At 37.7% G+C, this 21485-nt stretch overlaps 1 protein-coding gene across 1 annotated transcript in view; it reads right to left on the bottom strand.

Moving 5' to 3' along the window:
* Window positions 1-21485, bottom strand: part of TDRD1 (tudor domain containing 1) — a 40846-nt gene that overhangs the window by 19033 nt on the left and 328 nt on the right. Inside the window, exons 2-10 of the mRNA XM_045879217.3 lie at window positions 15283-15610; window positions 12921-12979; window positions 6049-6193; window positions 4481-4586; window positions 3723-3786; window positions 2701-2805; window positions 2291-2473; window positions 1651-1794; window positions 926-1097 (exon numbers count right to left, since the gene is read on the bottom strand). Coding sequence (XP_045735173.2) covers window positions 926-1097; window positions 1651-1794; window positions 2291-2473; window positions 2701-2805; window positions 3723-3786; window positions 4481-4586; window positions 6049-6193; window positions 12921-12979; window positions 15283-15610 — 1306 coding nt within the window. The remainder of the gene's footprint in view (window positions 1-925; window positions 1098-1650; window positions 1795-2290; window positions 2474-2700; window positions 2806-3722; window positions 3787-4480; window positions 4587-6048; window positions 6194-12920; window positions 12980-15282; window positions 15611-21485) is intronic.

Raw genomic sequence — 21485 nt, 5'->3', positions numbered from 1 at the left:
CTTACCAGCTCAGTTTGTGTGCAAAATACAGTTTACTAATGCCCAGCCTTAAAAATAGAGACAAAATTCCCATTGTCATGTGGCAGAAAATTTTATAAAAATATTTTACCTCAAAATTCTGGATAACATTAAAGGTTTAGTTGCCACCTCACTTGCATGCTTAGTATGGCCACCATTTATGAGAAAAAAAAATTTAGTGTTAAGCTAAGACTACTTTTTCTCAGACATAAAGTATGGCTGAAACAAGGGGTAGCCAGCATGACATAAACTTCAAATTCCTTGAAATACCATCCAGAAGCCTGAGTCATAATACGAAACATACACAGCAAAGAAAGAAGATAGATTTTATATTTAATTTCACAAAAGATTTAACTGAATTTTCTACCAAGTCACCAACAGATACCGGGTCTCTAAAAGTAGAAGAGTGATACCTTGGAAACCGAGATGCAATTATTAGCACACGGTCAGAAGTCACTTTTCAAACACAAAGAAAGGTTTCCATCTCCACACTTAAATACTAGTCACAGTCTCAATACTAACCAAACGCAGTTCTGTGAAGGTTCTTCAAGGAAAAAGCACTCGTGGTGAAAGCATGGACAATTTCGTAAGGAAATTCCTGAATTTTTCTCCACAATGAGCAGAAATCAGGAATGGTGATCCTAACGGCCATATCAAAGGGCTAACACGGGCATCCCCACAGTAAGTCTGCATCTGGCCTTGAAGCCCCGGCTCCATGACCCCATGCCGGGTCCCTGAAAGACTGCCAACTACAAGCGCAGGGCTAAAGCCATACTTTCGTCACACCCTGAAGGACTTCGCGCGGAGCTTACTTGGCCTCATTTCACGTTTCTATTTCTTCTCTGCCTAACAGGTGAAGACTAAACAACACATTAAGTGCTCCATCTAAGAAAGATTTAGACCTTACCTGAACCTGGCAGCATAACATCCACAGCAAAGGTAACCACTTCTTCTTCTAAGATGTTGACAATCTTTATAGAGCAGTACTGCTCCATTAACAGTGATTTAATAGTTTTGACACATTCATTGCTCCAATTCCCCTCTGCTGGGATAACATTGGCCACAAAGCACTTTATGGCCTGAAAGATTTTACGTGAGTTACTAAAAAATTAGTATTTGAAAATGATTTTTTCTAATAACATGAAGATTTTTTAAAGATAATGTATTTGACACTGAAAATTTATCAGAAATCTTCAAGAATTAAGCAAATAAACAATTTTATGTGTAATTATTTGTCTCTTGTGCTACTCTATCCACAGTGCTTTTCCTTTTGGGACTTGAAGCTTAAGAAATTCATGAAAGAATTCTTATCCCTCAAATACATATGAATTCAGGTTGCTTCCAGACAACGTAACAGACATAGAAATGATTGTTTTAAAAGAAGAGATGGATAAGATGTCCCTAAAAAATGCTAAGTTTCTCATCTAAGGAAGTATTAACTAAATAAGGCTTCTTAAATGGATCCAAGAAAGCCAATGAGTATTTATCTACGTTTAGTAAAAAATGAAAAATATACCAATAGGTACTTTTTTATAATACATCACAGAATAGAGCAAATATTGTGACCATCAAAATATTAAAAACAGCTCTCTGGGGACACTATTAGGAATTTAGAAAGTAAAAAAGACTCACACATGGAGGAAATAAGTCAATGTTTCTATTTAGTTGGTGAATTCTGTTTACTGGAATTATTTCTTCATTTCCATAATCAATATATAAGACTTGTGCCTTCTTCTGCAGCATATCAATATCTTGTATTATTACTCTGTTCCAGGTCTGAAAGTGGAATATAATGGTGCTCTGCTTCAAAACCATATTTCACAATTTTAGGCTTAAAAACTCTCAGCCAATCTACAGGACATGCAAAGGAAAGGCTACAGTTCTGTTCTGAGGCACTCAATTAACAAGTTAATCTTCTAAGAATCTGGCTAAGAAATCCCTAAATTTGTCTATTTAGGAGACTTTAATGTGCACAATTATTCCCGGGTTAGTCTAGCCCAGGAGACACTACGACACACTAATGCCTCAGCTACAGAAATAAACACAGGCTGCAGGACTCGCCATCAGTCTGTAACTAGCAGAAGAGGAGCCCATAAACAGAGCTGGAGGGGGTCACCCAACAGACTTACAATACCAACAGGACAAGAAATGGGAATGTGACAACAGCCTCTGGTTAAGCCAGCAAATGCATTATTAAAAGCTCTGGTGTCGAGTTATAGGACCAAAGTAAATTAAAACATCATAGTAAATAATTCATTTCATCAGCAGTTACCTGATCAACAGTGTACTTGGCAACACAAACTTCCCCCTTAACAGGAATGTAATCCTCCTCCTGAGCTGTATTTGCATAGGTTTCCTTTAAAGTCGCAGAGAGTTGGTTCATGTATTCTAAAACTTCTGAAGAATATAACTGTACGTAAAAGTCATTTGGGTGTTTGAATTCAGTAACTGTACCCTTTCAAGAGACAAAAAAAGTGCAATAATTCACTGAGAACACAAGCAAATGTGAATTTCTTAAAGCTTTCTAACAAGATTGAAAAAAAAGTTATGACAGTTTTTGCAATCAATTTCATCAGTTACATTTTGAAGTTATCTTATAAGCTCAAAGTAAAAACTGTAAACAAGGGAATAAAAATCTATAGTTCTTTGGATCTCTGTCTATAGAAATTAAACAACAAATACCTTTATTTCCATGGTTTTCCTGAGTTGTAGACTTCTCAAATCAGAAAACATTATTTTATCAGCACAAATGGCTATTTCTTTAGTAACTTCAAGAGGATAGTCACCCTGGGTTTAAAAAAAACAAAACGCATGAGTGAGTTACTTACACAAGCACGTGTTTCAGGGGTACTGTGGCCACCATTTGCTGGAATTAAGGCCAAAATAGCCCCTGAGGCTTGAATAAGAGAGCAGAGAAATAGTGTATACCTTCAAGAGCCAGTGAAACCCACTGTCCAAAGGCAGTGTACACAGCAATGGGATCACTCAAGAATCAGGCCATAATGGTGATGATAATGTTGAGTTTATAAAATAAAAAGGGGGGTTTACTGTTTTAAGTTTGCACTTGCTAACATTTTAAAAGAATGAATATTTGAGGAAGTCAGATTTTTTTAAGTAGAAGCTAGGACCAGCTAGAGAAGCCTAAAAATTATAGATGAGCTGAGTACTACTGATATTTTTCAGATTATGAATGATTTAGCCCACACAGTTATCTAAATGGAAGGGGGGTATTACAGAAAAAATGCTGCTTCGATACGAGGGCAGTATACAAAGAATGCAGTACACAAAGCCAGAGAACGTGTGCATGCGGGGACCACAGAGAAGAGCTCTCTCTCAGGAATCCAGTGATTTTACACTGAGACACAGGCATCTCATCGCAAGTCCTTCTGGGAAGTGCTGGGCACACACAATGCTCAAAAATCCTCAAGAGTCACCCAATCAATCATTAAGGTGTACAGATTTATTCAATAGGAAACTTTTGTTTTTAAATAAACACTGGTGCAGGGGCGCCTGGCTGGCTCAGTCAGAGGAGCCTGCGACTTGATCTGGGATCTCGTGAGTTTGAGCCCCATGTTGGGGGTTGGAGATCACTTGAATAATCACTGGTGAAATGGAGAAGTCATAAGTATTTTATTTAGCTTAAGTCCTCTTAATTCAATAAAAGGAAATCATTCAAAATTCTAAAGGCAAAAAGTACATCATACCTCATTTTTCACTTGCATGTTCTTTGTTTCAAAAGGTGATTTACTATCTTCACATTTGTGGAAACTGAAATAAAGCAGCTAATTATAATACTTATAGTACAGAGCCAATTAAGAGTAGGGGCCACAATGATTGAGTCTCAATCATCAAAATCCAGGAGAAAAACAGCTTCCTTCAGAGAGTATCACAGTAGTAACAAAGCAAAATAGTCCAAAGCTGGCTATGCAACAGTCTACCCCTGTGTGCGGGCTTGCCTCTTCCAAAGCCACCTAATTAAAGGGACATACACAGCCACGATCTCCAAGCCCCAGCTTTCTTATCTACAAAATGGAGATAATCCCTATATGACCTCAACAGTTTTGAGGATCGAATGAACTTATAGATGTGAAACTGCTTTGTAAACTGGTATATGCCATGCAAGATTTTCATATTTTAAAATCACAATTCATGAGGCACTGTGAGGGTTCTACCTTATCAAAATTCAGGAAAGAACACATGATTAAAAGGCATTCTAAAGCTCTAATTATTACAAACACAAACTTAAGAGTTCTAACTCTGAATATGTACTAATAAAATTATATTCATGAAAACTCAGTCCTAAATTTGTAAGCTCTTCATTTCAGATTTGCATCCTTTATGTTACACCTCAGTAAATAACAACTTCTACATAGTTATGGCCTGCTTACCTCATTTGATCCTTACCACGTCAAAAAAAAAAAATCCTTTTAAATATTCTCTAATGAATAAAAATTATACTTACTTTTGTTGAACAGGTTTGCACACGATGCTGTGTGCTGACCAGTCCCTTCTCTGGCATGCTATGGAGCAATAGTATGTCTGCTTGCACTGTGAACACCTCAGCGATCCTACAGAACACAGCCCGTAACATCACCAGTGTTTTACTCCAAGTATTTGTTGCTGAGAGCAAGACATTTTCAAAGACCAGACATATCAATCACCATTCTATTAATCACATCAAGAAGATTACTTGAAGAGGATTATGCTGTTTATGATTAGGAGTTAAGATTAAATTCTTAAAGCTCTCTCAAATTGCAAATACGAATGCAAAGGTGAAAATGAAAAGGACAGACTGAAAACCTAACTACCTTAAAGTAGAGCCCAGAACATTATAAAAGGAACAATCAAAGGAAATAGAAAATGTGTGGTAGTGAAAACAGACTTGTGCAAGCAGACTCTGACATGGCTTATTACCTCGTGCCATTAAAAAAAATACAAAACAAAAAACCAATGAAGAGAATCACACCCCGAAAAACCCGGGAGGTTTTTTTAAATAAAGTATTAAAAAATCCTATGAATATACAGGCAGGAAAAAAAACCACATAAAACAACAACAACAACAAAAAACCAGGCTGGCCTTGAATGCTTCTACTCAAAAGAAGAAAAAAAAAACAACTAAATATCCAAATAGCCAGTAAGCACATGAAATACTGCTCAAGATCATTCACTGATCATGAGGGAAATGCAAGTTAAAACCACAATGAGATACCAGTACACACCCATGAGAAGGGCTAAAGTTGAAAAGACCAACAGCACCAAATGACAGAGATGTGGAGCACGCAAAACTCATTATCATTGGGAATGTAAAATGGGACAACTACTTAGGAAAATGGCTTGGCTGTTACCTACTCTTTGACTCAGCAATTATACTCGTAGGTATGTTCCCAAGAGAAATGAAAACCTATATCCACACAAGGACTTATACAAAAATGTGGAGAGAGCTCTATTCATAATAACCAAAAGCTAAACACAAACTTAAAGGAAGCAAAAATGTTCAATAAAAAAACAGATACACTGTGATATAATCATACAAATACTACTCAGCAACAAAAAACAGTGTACACAGAACATGTACTAATATCAAAAATACTATTCTAAAAAAAAAAAAAGCTTTACACATAAGAATCAATAAAATACCATTTATATGAAGTTTTAAAAGTGGCAAAATTAATTTATGGTTAAAAAACCCCCACTGTGGTTGCCTCCAGCATCCAGAGAGACTAGAAGGGGCTAGGAGGGAATTTTCTAAGAAGATGGAAATATTCTGTATCTTGATAGGCGTGTGAGTTTGTGCATGCCAATGCATGTAAATTTTATCACAAACAAAACTACAGGAAATAATAATCGAGTAAGGAAGCAGCAAGAGTGGAAAGGTATGGATGGATGAACAAGAACTGTAGGATGCTGGTAGCTGCTGAAGCAGAGAGATGGGTATACAGATACACTATTCTGTTCATACTTAATATTTTTGAACTTTCCATAATATATTTTCAAATGTGTGAAAGAGACATGTTAGGGAAATATGCTTACCAAACAGGCCACAGCGATGGCAAGTTGTTGACCGAAAAGGAGGTCCTAAGGAGTTGAAGAGTGCTGAATTATTTATGGACAAGGAATTCTCAACCAACTTGTGTATTTTTTTTGACTTTGCAGGAGGCACGTTATTGCTAGGCTTCTATTAAGAAAAGAGAATAGCAATATTAAAACTTGGTAGTAATTTTTTTGAAATACTGTATTTGGGATTTCCTCTTCTGGACAGATAAAAGAGATGTATCTTTCCCTATTCCTCCCATTACATGCTACTAAAAAACCCTGGACTTATATATAAACAAACATAAGCTGATTTTGACAAGGCAGCAGCAGACAGGCTAGGAAACTTGGGACCCAGAGAAGAACAAGACAATGAGTTTCTTGATTTTTCTTTTTGCTTCACATATCCCAGACACGGTGCTGGAGAAGCCAGCAACCCAAAATGCCAAACAGTACAGATAATAAAGTCCCCAATAGAAAGTCTACTCTCTTTAGCCAAAGACCAGGAAACGGGCAGCCCAGCAATACAGAAAACCAGTACCTGTTCTACCCTAGACAAACACCACAGAAAACACTGTGGCCCTGTTCTAGAGCAGGGAGCTGGCACTTTATCCCTGGGAGTCTCCCCATAAAGACCATGTGGGGAACCTGGACTTCCACCCAGCAGGTACGAGTGTTCCCCCTACCCCAACCACCATCATTGGGGTGGTGGAAGAGGAGACCCAGTGGACAATCAGAACTTTTCACCACCATTCAAAAGTAATGAGTGTCTCTCAACTCTCCCCCTCTAATTCTCCTCCCTGGCCCACCCACTCTGTTCCCACTCCATCCCACTCCCGTATCAGTAAAGAGGCACTCATAACTCCCAGCCAGGGAGGAGGTATCACATGAGGCCCACCTGGAAGCTGGAACTCCCACCCTCACCCCAAAGCAAGGGAGAGCACCATCTTGAGTGCCAACTGAGGCTGAGTGGGGCACCTGGACATCTACTCCCACCTGGCAGCACCCACCTTCCTCTGGTATAGGGTCAGAGGAAGCTAGCTAAAACAAAGTTTAAATAAGATACAGAATTTCATTAACATAATACCCCAAATGTGCCAGTTTCAATAGAAAATAACTTGTCTTACTAAGAAAAAGGAAAATCACAATTGAATGAAAAAAAAAATACCAACATCAAGACAACAGAAAAGTTTGACAAACATTTTAAAGCAGCCATCAATACTTCAATAAGCAATTATAAGCACACTTGAAACAAATGAAAAGAGTCTCAGCAAATAAATAGAAGATATAAAGAAGAACCAAATGGAAGTTTTACAACTGCAAAGTAAAACAACAACAACAAAAAACACACAACGAGGGAGAGAATAGAGGTAAGGATCAGTAAACTTGAAGACTGAACAATAGAAACTGCCAAGTCTAACAAGAGAGAAAAAACAAAGTGGAGAAAAGACTAAATTAACAGAGCCTCAGAGACCTATGGGACTATAACAAAATATTTAACATTCATGTCTTTGGAGTCCCAGGATAGGAAAAAGGCAGGGTGAAGTAGTTCTCAAAAAAAATGCCCCATACTTATAAAATTTGGCAAAAGATATAAATCTACAAATTCAAGCTGAGCAAGTCCCAGACCAAATTAAAGAAATCCATACCAAGATGCATGTAGTCAAACTTCTTCAAGCTAAAGACAAAAAAGATTAAAAGTAGAGAAAGGGAAAGGACATCTTACTTACAGGGGAAAAAGTAATTCAGAAGAGAATAGATTTCTCAACAGATACCACAGAGAGCAGAAGGAAGTAATACATTTTTCAAGTGCTGAAAGAAGAGAACTGTTAGCTGAGAAACTTATCCAGGAAAAGTATCCTGCAGGAATAAAGAAGAAATCAAGACATTCCCGAATGAAAGAAAACTAAGAATTTGTCACCAGCAGACCTATCCAAAAAGAATGGCTAAAGGACGTTCTCTAAATATAAAGGAAATAAAGGAATGTTGGAACAAAAGGGAAGGAAGAACATATTAAGCAAAAATACAATAAGCATTATAGACTTAATAGAACAGAAAAAAACTGAAGTAAAATGAAACTGAAAAGAGAAATAGACAATACATAATTATAGTTAGAGACCTTAATATCCCTGTCTCAACAATTAATAGAACTACATAGAAAATCAGCAAGAATACAGAAGAACTCGAGATCACCATCAACTAATGGATCTGTTAGACATTTATAGATCATTCTACCCACCACAAAATGGACATTCTTTTCAAGTGCTAACAGAACATATACTAAGACCACACACTGGGCCATAAAGCAAAGCTCAACAAATTTAAATCACACAGAGGGTGTTTTTCAACCACAGTGGTCTCAAACTAGAAATAAGTAACCGTAATTAACAAATAATCTTCAAACATTTGAAAACGATGTACTTCTAAACAACTCATGAGTCAAAGAGGAGGTCTCAAAGGAAATTTAAAAAAAATGTTGAACTCATAGAAAATGAAAACATAACAAATCAAAATTTGTAAGACACAAAGGACTGCCAAGAGGTAAATTTATAGCACTAAGTTCACACATTAGAAAAGAGGGAAAGTCTCAAATCAATAATCTAAATTCCCATCTTAAGAACCTAAAAAATAAGAAAAAACATGCCCAAAGCAAACAGAAGGAAACAAAGATAAAAGGAGAAATCAATGAAATTAAAAATAAAAACTTGGAGAAAATAAAAAAATCAATGAATCATGATTTCAGGGTCCTGAGATCAAGCCCCAGGTCAGGCTCCCCACTCAGCAGAGAGACAGCTTCTCCTTCTACCTCCCCCCCCCACCTCCCCCCCCCCCCCCCAGCTCCTACACACACTCTCTCTCTCAAATAAATATTTAAAAAAAAGATCAATAAAATCGATCTAGCAAGACTGTTTGAAAAATAAACAAGACAGAAATTACCAATATCAGGAATGAAACAATGTATACCTTACTATAGACACTGAAGACATAAAAATAATGGAATACTTAGAACAACTCTACACATTCAGATTTCATGACGTAGCCAAAATGGACCAATTCCTCAAACACCACAAATTATCACAATATGAAAAAGATAATATGAATAGTCCTATAAATATTAAAGAAATTGAATAATCTTAAAACACCAAAAAAATAAATCTTCACACTTACATGGTTTTCACTGGAAAATACCAAATGTCTAAAGAATTAACACCAGTCCTATACAACTTCTCTTTCAGAAAGGTAATATTACCTTGGTTCCCAACCACACAAAGATAGTAAGAAAGAGAAAATTATAAACTGCTTATAAAAACAGATGTAAAAATCCTACTCAAAATGATACCAAATATAATTCAGCAATATACAAAATTAACTATACACCATGACAAAGTGGAGTTTATTCCAGGGATGCAAGGCTGGTTAAATATTTTAAAACATCAACAAAGGGCACCTGGGTGGTTCAGTCAGTTATTCAGCTCAGGTCATGATCTTGGGGTCCTAGGATCGACCCCCACATCAGGTTCCCTGCTCAGTGGAGAATCTGCTTCTCCCTCTGCCTCTCCCCCCAGCCCCCGCTTGTGCTCTCTCTTGTGCTCTAATAAATAAAATCTTTAAAAAATAATTAAAAAATAAAAAATCAATGTAATCCACCGTATTAACAGGTTAAAAGATCAAGTATCAATGGATGAAGGAAAAGCATTTAGAAAAGCTCAACACCTAGTCATGATCAAAACTATCAAAAAAGTAGGAACAGAAAATTTCAACAAGTTGATAAGGATCATCTACAAAAATCCCATAGCTAACAATACACTTAATAGTGAAAAGACTCAATGCTTTCCACTGAGTTTGGAAATAAAGCAAGATATCCACTGTCACCATTCTTACTCAACACAGAGCTAGAAGTTCCAGCCAGTGCAATAGGCAAAAAAAAAAAAAAAAAAAGGAAATATAAAGCATATATACTGAAAAGAAATAAAACTGTTCCTATTTGCAGAAGATAAAATTGTCTATGTAGAAAATCCCAAGGAATTTACAAAAAAAATTCTCAAGAATAAGTGACTTCAGTAAAGTCACAGGGTACAAGAGAAACATGCAAAACCATATTTATATATATGAGGATATGTGGAAATAGAACCTGAGGATATGTGGAAATAGAAACTGTAACAGCATTTACAATCACTAAAAAACAAACAAAAAAACCATGTGTAAATATAACTGTGCATAGAACATATAAGCTGAAAACTACGAAGTGAAAGAAATCAAAGAAGATTTAAATAAACGGAGAGACTACATTCATGGACTGGAAGATTCAACACAGTAAAGATACTGATAATCCTCAATCTTTATACAAGTTTAAATCAATTACTATTGGGACGCCTGCGTGGCTCAGTCGTTTAAGTGTCTGCCTTTGGCTCAGCTCAGGTCATGATCCTGGGATTGAGTCCTGCGTCAGGCTCCTTGTTCGGCAAGGAGCCTGCTTCTCCCTCTGCCTGCCTCTTCCCCTGCTTGTGTGTGTGCGCACTTTCTCTCCCCCTCTCTCCGACAAATAAAATCTTAAAAAAAAAAAAAAATCAATTACTATCAAAATCTCAGCAAGACTTTTTGCAGATATGGACAAGATTATTCTAAGATGTATACTGGAAGGCATAGGAAATATACTAGCTAAAACAATTTTGAAAAAAAAAAGAAGTGGGAGAAATCACTGTACCCAACTTCAAGACTTATTACATAGCACCAGTACTGTGATAATGGTGGAGGGATATATAAATTTTTTTTTTTTTTAAGATTTTATTTGAGAGAGAGAGAATGAGAGACAGCATGAGAGAGAGGAGGGTCAGAGGGAGAAGCAGACTCCTTGCTGAGCAGGGAACCTGATGTGGGACTCGATCCCGGGACTCCACGATCATGACCTGAGCCGAAGGCAGTCGCTTAACCAACTGAGCCACCCAGGCACCCCAGATAGAGGGATATATAGACAGGTCCACGGAAAATAGAATAAATATGCCTAATTTTTGACAAAAGTGCCAAAGCAATTCAGTGGAGGAAATATAGCATTTTTAACAAATGGTGGAGAAATTGGAGAAAAACAAAACAAACTTCAAATTAACTCAAAATGGACAAATCTAAATATAAAACTATAAAACTTTTTGGAAAAAAAGCCCCAAATTTTCTGGATCTGAAGTAGCAAAGAATTTCTAGACCTGACACAAAAAACAAAATCCATAAAAGGAAAAGTGATCAGGACATCATTAAAATTAAAAACTTGTGGTCTGCTAAACCACAACTCTGGTAAGAGATTGAAAAGACAAGCTACAGACTGAGAGAAATCATTTGTGAATCACATATTTGACAAAAGATTAGAACTTAGAACATATAAAGAACTTTCAAAACGGAGTAAAAAAAAAAAAAAACCCAAATTAGAAAATGGACAAAATACATGAGTAAACATCTCATCAAAAATGAAACAGAAATGGCAAATATGCACATGAGAAGATGTTTATCACTAGCCATTAGGGCAACAAAAATTAAAACCACTACAAAATATCACATGTCTATGAGATTGGGAACAATAAAAGCACCGCCAGCACCACACGCTGGTGTGATGCTGCAGATATTCTCAGTGGGAACATGCAATGGTATAGCTCTGCTGGAAAACGCTTCAGTAGCTTCATAAAAAACTAAATATGCAATACTCCATGACCCAGAAATTGCACTCCTGGGCATTTAACCCAGGGCAGAAACAAACAAAAACAGGGGCGCCTGGGTGGCTCAGTCGTTAAGCGTCTGCCTTCGGCTCAGGTCATGATCCCAGGGTCCCGGGACTGAGCCCCGCATCGGGCTCCCTGCTCCGCGGGAAGCCTGCTTCTCCCTCTCCCACTCCCCCTGCTTGTGTTCCCTCTCTCACCGCCTCTCTCTGTCAAATAAATAAAATCTTTAAAAAAAGAAACAAACAAAAACAAAAAACTTATGTTCACATCAACCTTGCACATGAAGGTTTATAAGAGTTTTAACTGTAATAGCCCCAAACTGGAAACCGTGCAGGGGCACTTCAATATGTGAATGTTAAACCACGGACTACTTTTCAGCAATAAAAATAAAACTACTGATACAACAACCCTAGATGAATCTCCAGGGAATTATGATGAGTGAATATATCCAATCCCAAAAAGTTACATACCGTAGGATTCCATTTATATAACATCCTTGAAATGACAAAACTTTGGATGTGGATTAGATTCGTAGCCTCCATGGGTTAAGGAGGTGATAGGGGCAAGACGGAAATGGATATGACCATCAAAAACATGTAAGGGAGGGGCGCCTGGGTGGCTCAGTTGGTTAAGCGACTGCCTTCGGCTCAGGTCATGATCCTGGAGTCCCGGGATCGAGTCCCGCGTTGGGCTCCCTGCTCGGCAGGGAGTCTGCTTCTCCCTCTGACCCTCCCCCTTCTCATGTACTCGCTCTCTCTCATTCTCTCTCTCTCAAATAAAAGTAAATAAATAAATCTTAAAAAAAAAAAAAAACATGTAAGGGAAAGATGGGAATGTTCTGTATGTTGACAGTATCACTGTCAACATCCTGGTTGTCATTTTATACTAAATTCCGCAGCACATCACGCAGGGAGAAACAAACAGCTACACAGGATCTGTATTATTTCTGCATGTCAATAGCAGGGCTGCACTTACAATGGCATAGCATACTACAATCACCTAAAAAGAACTGATTTTTTTTTAAAAGATACTAGGATAAAGAAAAGGAAGCTTGACCTTCAGTAATATCTGAAAATTGAGTAATTCTTCATTAACACAATACAAAATATGTTTAGAATCTTTTACATCCAAACAAAAACACAAAATAGAAAAAAACCAAAACCTTACACTATTTACTTCTTTGAGTCGTGAGCTGTTTCCAACATTTAATGGTGACACTGAGTTTCCTGGAGAGAGAAAACATAAAAGTCAAATATTACTTTATTCCTGAAAATGTACAATATCATAATAGATACTCAAATAACAAAGCTATAACATAATAGCCTTAAACCTACACTACAAATAAGCAACAACCTACTTTTTCTAATGAAAAATAAGGATTTGTTTGAAACTTAATTACTATTCCTCTTATAGTGAATTTATCTCCATTCACTGAGGCAGCAATTCTCAGACTTTTTTGAACCCTGGACTCATTTACACACTTAGAAATTATTGAGAACCTCAAAGAGATTTTGTTTATATGGCCTATGTCTGTCAATATTTACCAATATTAGAAATTAAGGGGCGCCTGGCTGGCTCAGTCAGAAGAGCATGTGACTCTTGATCTCGGGATCATGAGTTCAAGCCCCACACTGAGCATGGAGATTATTTAAAGAAAAAAAATGTAGGGGCACCTGGTGGCTCAGTTGGTTAAGCATCCAACTCTTGATTTTGGCTCAGGTCATGATCTCAGGGTCCTGAGATTGAGCCTGCGTGGGGCTCTGTGCTGGGTATGGAGCCTGCTTAAAATTCTCTCTCTCCCTCTCCCTCTGCCCCTCCTCCCCATAAAAAACTATTAAAAAGAAATTAAAATTAGAAATTTTAAACTTCTAAAAATTAAAAACATTTATTTAAAAATAAATGCACTACGTTGACATGATTTTTGTTTTTAAAGCAACTTCATTTTCCAAAGCAAAAAAAAATTGTGAGAAGAGTAGCACTGTTTTACATTTTTGTAATGTTTGGTTTAACTCATGGTAGTTGGATTCACATACCTGCTTTTGCAGTCAATCCCCTGTGTTGCTTTGGTTGAAGGCTATGAAGAAAATCTGGCCTCTCACAGATACGTGGTTGCAAAAAGTAGTATTTAGTAACAGCCTTCTCAGATAATTATGGGTATTTTCCTTTAACATCATGCCAAAACTCAAGTCATAGTTTGAGGGGTAGTTGCAATGTGGAATCTAAAACTTTTTCATAACGTGACATTGGAATCCACTGATTTATCTTGCACTTTAAGTAGATTTTTACCCATGCATAACTGGGCAACATCATGCATTGGTCATTTGGGTAAGACTGAGAAACTCTGAGTTATGCAGATCTTCCAAATGTGGACAGATTTCATTACACAATATTTTAAAAATCATGTGTGTTAGTTAATACCACCACGCATCTCACTGGAAAAGTGTAGGTATTGAGAAGCTGTCACACAGAGTGGCAGATATGAGTTTCCTGAAATTCTCATTTTTGCTCAAAAGCTTGAATTTTATCATTAGCAACAAAATACTGTCAGGTGTTTTCCTTGAAGTGACAGGCTCACTTTGTTCATTTTTGAGAAAATGAATGCTAGATACCTGAGTAACTAGCATTTGTCGTTCTTTTCAAGTAAAAATGATGTTCCAAGAAAAAATTTCCGTACATACAGCTTACAACTCAATCACACACACACTTTTCCTACTTCCCTATGAAGCAGAAGTTAGGGGTAATTCCTATTTTCTTACACAAAATACTAAAAATATCTGTACACAAGGGTCAAGATTTAGTAGTAATTCTTAGTGCTTTGTCAAGGACAGCCCTCAGTAAGGTTCTGGCTTTGTCTTAACCACAAGTTCACAGCAATGAAAAAACCCAATGACCACTGGCCCAGGCAGGGAGGAGCTAACGAGGCATATTATTGGTTTACCCACCTTTGCTTTTGCACCATCAGTGTAAAGTCAGCACAACAAAAAAGGCAAATGATACTTTAGTATTATCGGGAAAATAGTTTTGACCTCTTGGGAAACCCCAGAAGCCCAAAGGCCACACACCAGAACTACATCACCATAACAGTAAAAGATCACATCCGATATACACTCCCAGGCCTCCCCTCCCCATTCAAAACCAGGGTTTTGGAATTAGGACTAAAGCAACAATTTTTTAAAAATCTAATGAAACAATTTAATATCTTACTGTATCTTTGTGAGCATACGATTTGCATAGTATTTTTTAATATGCCAATCTTTAAAAAGGCAGAGTATGTCCTTTCTACATTCCTAGTACAGTTCTCCCATTGTGGGGAGGGAAAGCCCATTTGTAGACCTTCTCTCCTCCAGAATCTCTTTTGTGATGAAGCTATTTGGCACCTGGCTTTTGCTTCTAAATCTTTAAATGCAAATACTATAAGGTAGCTATTTAGTTGTTCTGTTAATAGCACATGAATGTGTGATTACATACCTGTGATAAGCCAAAGAAACCACCAGAATCAAGAAGTAGTAAGCCTGTAGTTTTCACTCACCTGTTGACAACATCCTCCTGTCTCCTTTGGATCCAACCACCTCTCCATTGATGCTGTTAGGGTCTGAAGATACTGAATTGTCTTCCTGACTAGCCAAATACTGTTTGGTTTGCTCACACAGCAAAAAATTGTTTTTATTTCCATTCTCTGGGCTTTTCAACCAGAAATTAGGGTGGTTAGCATGTGCTCCAGGACTTCTTAAAGAATCACATGGTGGAAGCTTGTTTTCATTTTTTTCAAAATTAAATGGCTCTGTCATTTTACAAGTAGATGCCTCCAAATTATTTCTTGACATCATATTATGTGGCAATTTAACATTCAAAGAGGTCTACGGAAAGAAGTGTATTTAGAAGGCAATTTTTAATTACAAAAATAGAAGTATTGCAGGCCCAGGTGATTTCTTTTTATGTAACAAGTAATGCTCATGAATAATTCCAAAGCAGAGTTAACCATGATATCACAGCCTGGCCTAAAGGCACAAGAAACAGAAAGATTCTCTATCTGTAAGTACAAACTCCCAAGTTTCACACAATTCAACCACAGACAAAAGACTAACTCAAGAGACATCAAAAGAGTAATCTCAGAATGCGACACCATTTTTTACTTTACAAAGCTTTTGAAACAACAGAATAAAAAAGGACTTTCATGTTTTAAAAAGAAATATTTCCAACCCAGAGCACGCAACTTAATGGTGAAATACAATAGAGGGTATTGTCTTAATCAGGTCATCACTTACCTTTCTAGCCCCTCAGAATCCCTCTACCCGCTCCTACTTTAGACACTAGGCTCCTGAATATGCTAAACCCAGCTCGCAATGCCCTCTCTCTTCCTCACTGGCCTGGCAAAGTCCTTCCCTCCCAGTCATCCTTCACAGTTTGCCTCAGCTGACCTCTGTTTGCTCCGTTTTTCCCAAGTCCTCTGCTTTGATAATCTCCAGCTGAGCTTCTATAAATTGTACCTTGTATCTACTGTTTTTAAGGACTTAACTGCATGCACTTTTCTGCGAAAATAAGGTACATGTATTGTTACAAAGTGCCTCTGAGAAACCTCTATCCAGACTTTATGCTAGCTTGTTGTTTTCCTATTACTCTTAAAGAATACTAAGTGTCCTGCCCAAGGGAAGTAATAAAAGTGGACAAACAACTTTTCTTCCTGAGGTTGTGACCTACAGCTTTGTCTGCTAACCACAGGTAAAACTGCCTATAGTCCCAAAACTGCTCAGGGGAAAAAAAAAAGCCACAGAAAGCTAAACTGGTATGAGTAGTATCTAAATATTGTTTAACATTGTTTTAAAGGGAAGATAAAGAAATAGCAGAAACATCCTCCCTCCTGGTGTCCTAAAAGTTCCATATCATTTGCCTAATCCATGACAATACAGAAAAGATAACGAAATTAAAAAAAAAGAAAGAAAGAAAGAAAGAAATACACAGGCACACTCGAAGAGGGAAACTCTATAGGCCAGATCCTGGGAAGATCCCTAATTGAAGGCTGCAGATGGGCAGTTACAATGGGAGATCCTGCAGCTGCCAGGGAAAGCACACACATGGCAGTAAGCACCCCCCCCCCACACACAAGGATCAGATCCAGTGAGAAGGAGAATGTTGGGTGCAGTAAGAGACAAATACTATGAAGTTACAAATGGAAAATAACTTCCAGGGGAAACTGGGTGGGGTTAGGAATACTGAATAACTCCAATGTATAAGAAATATAAAGAATGCACATTAAAATATTAGGGTAACTATCAGAAGAACAAAAACAATGCATAATTTTAAAATTACAGAAGAAAAAATCTGTCTAACAGGAAAAAAAATGATTGAGCATGGTCAATGGAAAACATCAAATAAGATGACAGAACGAAACCCAAGTAATCCAATTATCAATGATTTAGTCTCAATTAAAAGAGAAAAAGAGGGAGAAAAACATCCAGCTAGGTGTTATGCACAAGAGGCACACATAAAACAAAATTATATGGCAAGTCTGGAAATAATAGAACTAAAACATGTGCTATGCAAATAACCAAAAAAAAAAAGGAATACAAATATTAATAGCCGATAAAAGAGAACTCAATTTTTTATGTGGATGAAAGAAACACTGGAAGAGAGCGATCAGCCAAGAATCAGTGAATCACAATGTCCCTAGATCTATAAAACAAACACTGATTAAAGGAGGAGAAATTGAGGCCACAATAAGGACACACCTGCCTTACACACTTGTCAACAGAGAGAAAACAAGTGATATTTTAGTACCATGATAAACTTGATCTAGTGAGGACCAATACAATCAAGAGCATTCATTTTTCCAACACTGGGCATATTGGACTAGAAAAGCCACCTCAACTAACTCCAAAAACACTAAAGCCATGCAAAAACACGTTCACCACAGTATACAAATTTCCATCTCAAGTTTTGCTTCCTAGAGAATCAGCCTACGACAACCACATGAGCAGGTGAAGGGTTTTGTTTTTGCTCTTAAAAGTGGTAAAATATCACAAAGGAACTAGCAAACATGACTATATGAAACAAAAGATTACAAAAAACAGCAAAGAAGCCAGAAAATAAAGATTAACACAAAGATGGAAAATTCAATATCAAAATTTTAAAAATGTGTAAAAATGCAGTAAAAACATTCAGATACTGTAGCAGACAATGTAACGGACCCAAAGGCCATCTTCTACCTCTGATTTGCCAGCTTGAGTTAGAGACAATACTGGCCATAATCATTCTTCTGAGCAGAATTTCTCAGAAAGCTCTGTCCTTTCCTGATGAATAGGAACAGACTTGGCTGCAGGATCCTTCACCCCTTTCTTCCTGTAACGTAATCAGGAAGCAATAAGCAAAAAGGAAGAGAGCACACCCTAAGGATGGTAGAGCGGAAAAGCGAAAGCATCTGATGTCTCTGGCGGTATCCTTGAGTAGGAACACCAGCCCTGATCTTCCTATGCTTAGATTCACTGTGGCATCGAATTAACCCAGGGGTTTTCTGTTATTTGCAGCCCAATTGATACAGATACCAATAAAATGTGAGCAAAAGGCATGAACAGAATGCATAGAAGATGAAGATTAGTTGATAAACATAAGGGGGAAAACCTTCAACCTCATTTGTAATAGAAAAATCAAATTAAATAATTATGTATTATATTCTGCCCAGTGTGGGTGTGATTAAAAAGGACACTCACTATTGGGCCTCTGGGTGGCAAAGTCGGTTAAGCGACAAACTCTTGATTTCAGCTCAGGTCATGATCTCAAGTTTGCGAGATTGAGCCCTGCATTGGGCTCTGTGCTCAGTGCAGAGTGCTTGAGATTCTCTCTCTCTCCCCCTCCCTCCACCTACTCACAGGAAGAGGTGCTTGCTCGAAGGCTCTCTCTCTCTCTCTCTCTTTCTCTCTCATATAAATAGATAAGGGGCACCTGGGTGGCCCAGCTGGTTAAACGTCTACCTTCAGCTCAGGTCATGATCCCAGGGTCCTGAGATCCAGCCCCCAGGTCTGGCTCCCTGCTGAGCAGGGAACCTGCTTCTCCCTCTCCCTCTGTCCCTCCCCCCTGCTCATGCTCTCTCTCCCTCTCTCTCTCAAAATCTTAAAAATAAAGATAAAATCTTTGGAAAATAAAATGGGACACTCATTGCATTGAATATAAATTAGTATGTTCTTATGGGGAGACAATTTGGATATACATACATATACACACCTGCATGTATGTATGTCTATAAATATTTTTTAAAGATTTTATTTATTTTTCAACAGAGAGACAGTGAAAGAGGGAGAAGCAGGCTTCTTGCTGAACAGGGAGCCCAATGCAGGGCTCGATCCCAGGACCCGGGGATCATGACCTGAGGTGAAGGCAGACACTTAACGACTGAGCCACACAAGCACCCCTATAAATACATATTCTTAAGGTATATACGTATTTTTTCTTTTCCTTCAATATATATTTATTTTAGAGAGAGAGAGACTCTCAAGTAGACTCCATGCTGAGCAGGGAGTTTGACAAGGGGCTTGATCTCATGACCTGAGCTGCAACCAAGAGTTGGACACTTAACCAACTGTGCCACCCAGGCACTCCAGGTATACATGTATTCTTAAAAGTGTTCTAGCCATTCAGCCGGTAACTCCATACCTAGAAATCATCCCATTAAAATAATCCTAAGCATTGGGGTGCCTAAGTGGCTCAGTCAGTTAAGCGTCCAACTCTTGATTTCGGCTCAGGTCATGATCTCAGTGTTGTGAGATCAAGCCATGTGTCAGCTCCATGCTGGGCACGAAGCCTGCTTAAGATTCTCTCCCTGTCCCTCTGTCCCTCTGCCCCTGCACCCACTCCTTCTCTCCCCTCTCAAATAATAATAATAATCCTGAACATCAAAAAAGCCTATTTAAAATAGTGAAAAAAAATTAAGAGAAAAAAGTTAACTGTGATACCTCTACTAGACAGAATATTAACACTACCATTTAGAATCCTAGTTTTCAAAAACATCGTAAAACATTGTAAGAATAGCAAATGAAAATCAGAAACACTGTATAATAACTGCAAAAAAAAAAAATAACCCCTCCATGTAAGCAAGATCAATGAAATACATTAAATTTTAAGAGAGTGTTTTATGGGGAAGTAGGTTGACAAAAGCAATTTTTACAGTCTTTTTCATTTTCAAATTATGGTTTTTTTTTAAGATTTGACAGAGAGCACACGTACGAGTGTGCAAACACAAGCAGGGGAGAGGGTGAGGGAGAGGGAGAAGCAGGCTCCCCGCTGAGCAGGGAGCAGATGCGGGGCTCGATCCCAGGACCCTGAGATCATGACCTGAGCAGAAGGCAGACGCTTAACCAACCCAGGTACCCCTCAAATTATGCTTAAAAATGAATTACTTTAATAGAAAAAAGCATTTTAAAGATTAAAATATTAATATTGCATTTAAATTAGGCCTATTTTTCCTCGTGTGGCTAATTCTAAATCAAGTAAAGGATCAATATTTAAACCACAAAACTAGGATATAGTCCTTTTCTCAAGACACCAGTGGGACCCTCAATACACAACAGGTAACTCCTGAAATAGCCTTTCCTCTGTCCTTATTTGGTAGGGCTGACAGTCAATCCACAATCAGCTCCTTTCTATCCTGTAGCACAGTTAGCTATAGACAGTTATGTCTGTGTTCTGGATTATTTTAAGTACCTTGAGTGCAGAAACCAGGTTTTATTAGAAACATTAACAAAAAAAATACCCTGATTGCTCATGGCACCTACCATGTTTTGTACAATGAGGCATTCAAAAGATAATTGTATGACAAAATAATTAAAATGTACTATTGCACTGTTTTCATGACAATCTGGACAGTGAAAATGAAATTCACTGTCTGAAATTACATGTGGCAGTCTTAAATGGAGAATTACATCACGTTATGAGGGTTTCTGAAATTTAATAGCAAAACTTCAAGTCTTATATCCACTCTTCCAAAGTCCAAAAATTAGTAAATAAATTTGACTTCAGAAAAAACAAGTATTAGAAGTTTAAGCAGCAATTAAAAAGGATTTAAGCTTAAAAAGAGCTCCACCTAGAGTGGAATATGTAGGTTAGAAAGACACTTCACTTGCCTCACCCTATTCAGGAATTTTCATTACAATGCCCAGGGCAAATAGATGTGTAGGCCTGTTCTATAACTAGAAGCTTCTAACTGCTTTAATTTTGGACAGCCAACTGTACTGCACTCTTCTTTATGAAATGGTTCACTTCCCAACTGACGGACTCCTGTTGCTGTTTCCATAACCTTTCAAATACCTGAGATGTCTACCATATCCACTTTCCTCCAGGTCCTTCACCAGTTGATGTAACACCTTCCAGGGTCCTCACAAGTCTGGACTTTCTCTAGTTCATCAGAAACCCTCACATAGACATCCTTCTACTAACTGAGCACAAGACTAAAGATGAGAGCCAACAGCCAGTCAGCAGAATCATCATACTACCCCTTACTTTGAAAACTACCTACTTAAAATTATGCACTAGCTTTTGGAGTAGCAACCAGGACTACTGTGAGTACACATAAAACTTGCAGTTTTGGAATTTAATTTTTTTTTAAAATGTGTTTATTATATAAAGATTGCCTTTTTTCTTTTGATTTACAGTCCTATGAATTCTAACCCATGTATTTCAACGTTAAAAAACAGCCGTAAGGGGCGCCTGGGTGGCTCAGTTGGTTAAGCGACTGCCTTCGGCTCA

This window comes from Mirounga angustirostris, unplaced genomic scaffold (genome assembly GCF_029215605.1).
Source record: "Mirounga angustirostris isolate CCGP_5_RB_7025 unplaced genomic scaffold, mMirAng1.0.hap1 SCAF_6, whole genome shotgun sequence".
Lineage (NCBI taxonomy): Eukaryota > Metazoa > Chordata > Mammalia > Carnivora > Phocidae > Mirounga > Mirounga angustirostris.
The sequence above is the reverse complement of the archived record's forward strand: the minus strand, read 5'-3'. Positions and strand labels throughout refer to the sequence as shown.